We start from the raw sequence: 3,235 nt of genomic DNA on the forward strand, positions 1-3,235 counted from the left end.
CCTCGCCTCGCCATCCTCCCCTCTCCCATCCTTTCTTGTAGCCTCCTTCCCTCCACGCGCGCCCGAGTTCTTGCGACCTCTGAATCTCCTTCATCTGGGCGTTCTTGCGAAGCTGTTCGACCGAGGCGAGATGGGGGACAAGCGGAAGGCCACCGACGACGACATCCCCGGGGCGGGGACGGAGACTACAGCCGTCGACGACACATCACAGGCGCCTGCAGAACCGACGGCTACTGCAGCCGGCAGTTTGCAGCCGCTTCCAGGCCCCGCCGGCGCCCCTATCCAGTTCCTTAGAGGCGGCCGCGGCGGCGGGTCGGGGCACGGGGGATTCTCTCAGTCGGCACCGATGACGATGCTCGAGCAGCCACTGCGCAATCAAGGTGCGTTCCCTCCCAAGAAAAGCGCAAAATTCTTTCTCTATGGTCCGTGTGGTTTCTTGGTTCGTCATTGACGTCGGAGTTCGATTTCTTGGTTTCTTTCGATCGTACAGGCAGTCCGCGTGCGGCGCCTACAGCCGGAGCCGGCGACACTGCAGCACGGGTGTCTTCGGCGACTGTCACCGCTGCAGGGCCCCCCGACGCCTGGCACGGGGGATTCGCTCCGCCGCTGGGCAATCCAGGTGGGTTCCCTCTCAAGTTCTTTGTCTCTGGTCCGTGCGGTTTCTTGGTTAGTTAACGTCGGAGTTCGATTTCTTGGTCTCTTTCGAGGTTGATGCCCGCTTCTGGGATTAATTGTAACATCTTTCAGATGCCTTGGTTCCTTGATATTGATTTCTTGGTTTCTAATTCTATTCCCTCCACTGTGTAATTCTTTTGTAGCCTACACCGGGGAGTCTTCCACGAGCCACGCGCCGGCAGCCTATGCGACCCGACCTCCGTCTCTTCCAGCTCTCGGTCACGGGCGCGGGGGCAATCCTGTTACAGGTGTGTTCCTTTCCTTCCCAACCCAAGAAAATCGCAAATTCTTTCTCTCTGGTTCTTGGTTCTTCACTCACGCCGGAGTTGGATTTCTTGTTTTTCTTTGGTTTCTTAGTAACTAGCCTGAGAGACGCCAGCCGGCGCAGATTACTGGCAAGGCGGCAGCCCGGCAACGCCAGTGCGCCTCAGGCTCAGGGCATTCCCATTCCCAGCAACGCCGGTGCGCCTCAGGGCCAGGAGGCAATCCCAGATATGGAGAAGGAGGCAGTCCTGGACATCGAGCAGGGGGTTCTAGATGAGCTGGAGTCCTCGATTCAGCGTCCAGACATAGACTTTTGCCTTCTCTGCCCGAAGCCGTTGGAGACGCAGACGGTTTTGGTGGTCGAGGGCGAGGACCCCAAGTGGATCTGCGAGGATTGCGAAGCCGATCTGCAGCAGGCTCCGGATCCGGTCCTTGAGCCGCAGGGCCAGGGGGCAGTCCCGGTGAATGTCGACGGGGTTTTTTACGATCGGGCTGCGCTGGAGCAGCACCAGGCCATATGGGCGAGGCTGCAGGTGGAGCTGGAGATGGCGGCCATTCGTACGAAGGAACGCCACCGCGGCGGCCCGCCACCGCCACCACCGCCGCCGCCGCCAGGGGGGGTCTGCTAGCTTTTCTCAACTCTGGGAGCAGACAGCTTAACTGCTGAGCCTTTTCTGCTGAGCTCTCGTTTTGACAGGACAGAACAGAATGATTCCTCTGTGATGTGGCCAAATGCGGCAATGCATACTTGTAGGACTTGATACTTGAGTAGATCGACAAAACTATATACTTGTAGGACTTGTTTCCTTATCACTTAGTATTTTAGTAACTGATACTATAATACTTGCTGTAGATCGATTTCACTCAGTGTAGTGCAGTCTGATTCGTTAATCTTTGGCTCTTTTCTGACGCTTTAGTTTTGCCTTGTTTTAACTGATTTTTGGCTCTCTGAGTTTGATTTTGGCTCTTTCAGTTTGACCAAATGAGTACTCAGAATTTAGTTCCTACTGTTCCAGTTTAAGCTTATGAGTGATGATCATTGTAAATTCACTTTCAATTTAATATGCTCTGGCCAATACATATAACAGATTCAGTCCTTTTATATCTTTCAGTCCTTTGTCGTCAGTAAATGATTTGGCGTGGAGAATAGGTTTCCTGACGCTTTAGTTTTGCCTCAAGTGTTTCACTTTCAGTTTAACAGAATGAGTAATCAGTGTTTAGTTGCTACTGTTCTAGTTTAAGCTTACGAGTGATGATCATTGTAAATTCTAGTAATGTGCTATGGCCAATATATATAACAGACTCTAGTAATGTGCTTGTCGCCAGTAAGTTATTCGGCATGGAGAATAAGGCTGTGGACGCTTTGGTTTTGCCTCGTATTTTTGACTGGTTTAGTTTCAGTTAAACTGAATGAGTGCTCGAAGTATCTAGTTTCAGTTGTCAAGACTCTTGGTTCTCTGAACTTCCTGTCTCTGAACACACTTAAAGAAATCAGCATCTTCTATGAAGAATTCAACAGCTACTTGTGAAAGATCAATGCCCCTCTAAGAACAAGGGCTCCCCTGTACAGTGTCCGACAACGGCTACAGTTAACTGAAGTTTTTTTTTTTTTTGAAAACACACAGGTAACTGAAGTCTACCTGTTGTAAGCTTCAGTTAACACTTTCTTTTTTGCGGGGGACAGTTAACTGAATTTTATTATCATCAAGGCTACAGTTGACTATTTATTATCATCAAGGCTTCAGTTAACTGTTTATTATCATGAAGGCTTCAGTCATATGCTTGTCGTCGGTAAGTGATCCGGCGTGGAGAATAAGGTCGGGGATGCTTTGGTTTTGCATTGTATGTTTGACTGGTCTAATTTCAGTTAAATCGAATGAGCACACATATTTTGTTCGTACTATGCGTCATACATACTTGAGTAGATCCATGAAACTATGTACTTGTTTCCTTGTAAGTGATCTGACATTAGTAGATGAAACTATATACTTGCTTTGGATGTTATTCAGTGTGCAGTTTGATCCGTTAATGCTTCACTTTCAGTTTAACCAAATGCTTGAGGTTGTTTCCTTTTTTATCTTGCACAGTCTGATTCGTTAGTAATCAGTTAAAGCGAACGAGTGCTCAATTTTTTTCGTTTCAGTTGCCAGGACACTAGTTCTCTGAACTTCCTGTCTCTGAACATACCTGAAGAAATCGACATCTTCTCTGAAGAATTCGACAGCAACTGGATCGCTGACCGGATCGCTGCCAGGGAGACGGACGGCTGGGATGCGCTCCAGTTATGGAAGATGAA

At 49.3% G+C, this 3,235-nt stretch overlaps 1 protein-coding gene across 1 annotated transcript; it reads left to right on the plus strand.

The window, feature by feature from the left end:
* Window positions 1-7: 7 nt before the first annotated feature.
* On the plus strand, window positions 8-1,830 carry LOC123176884 (uncharacterized). The gene is made up of 4 exons (XM_044590911.1): window positions 8-380; window positions 491-619; window positions 819-923; window positions 1,033-1,830. The coding sequence occupies exons 1-4, from the start codon at window positions 131-133 to the stop codon at window positions 1,566-1,568; spliced, it is 1,020 nt and encodes a 339-aa protein (XP_044446846.1). The 5' UTR covers window positions 8-130; the 3' UTR covers window positions 1,569-1,830.
* Window positions 1,831-3,235: the final 1,405 nt, after the last annotated feature.

This window comes from Triticum aestivum, unplaced genomic scaffold, assembly GCF_018294505.1.
Source record: "Triticum aestivum cultivar Chinese Spring unplaced genomic scaffold, IWGSC CS RefSeq v2.1 scaffold182027, whole genome shotgun sequence".
Taxonomy (NCBI): Eukaryota; Viridiplantae; Streptophyta; class Magnoliopsida; order Poales; family Poaceae; genus Triticum; species Triticum aestivum.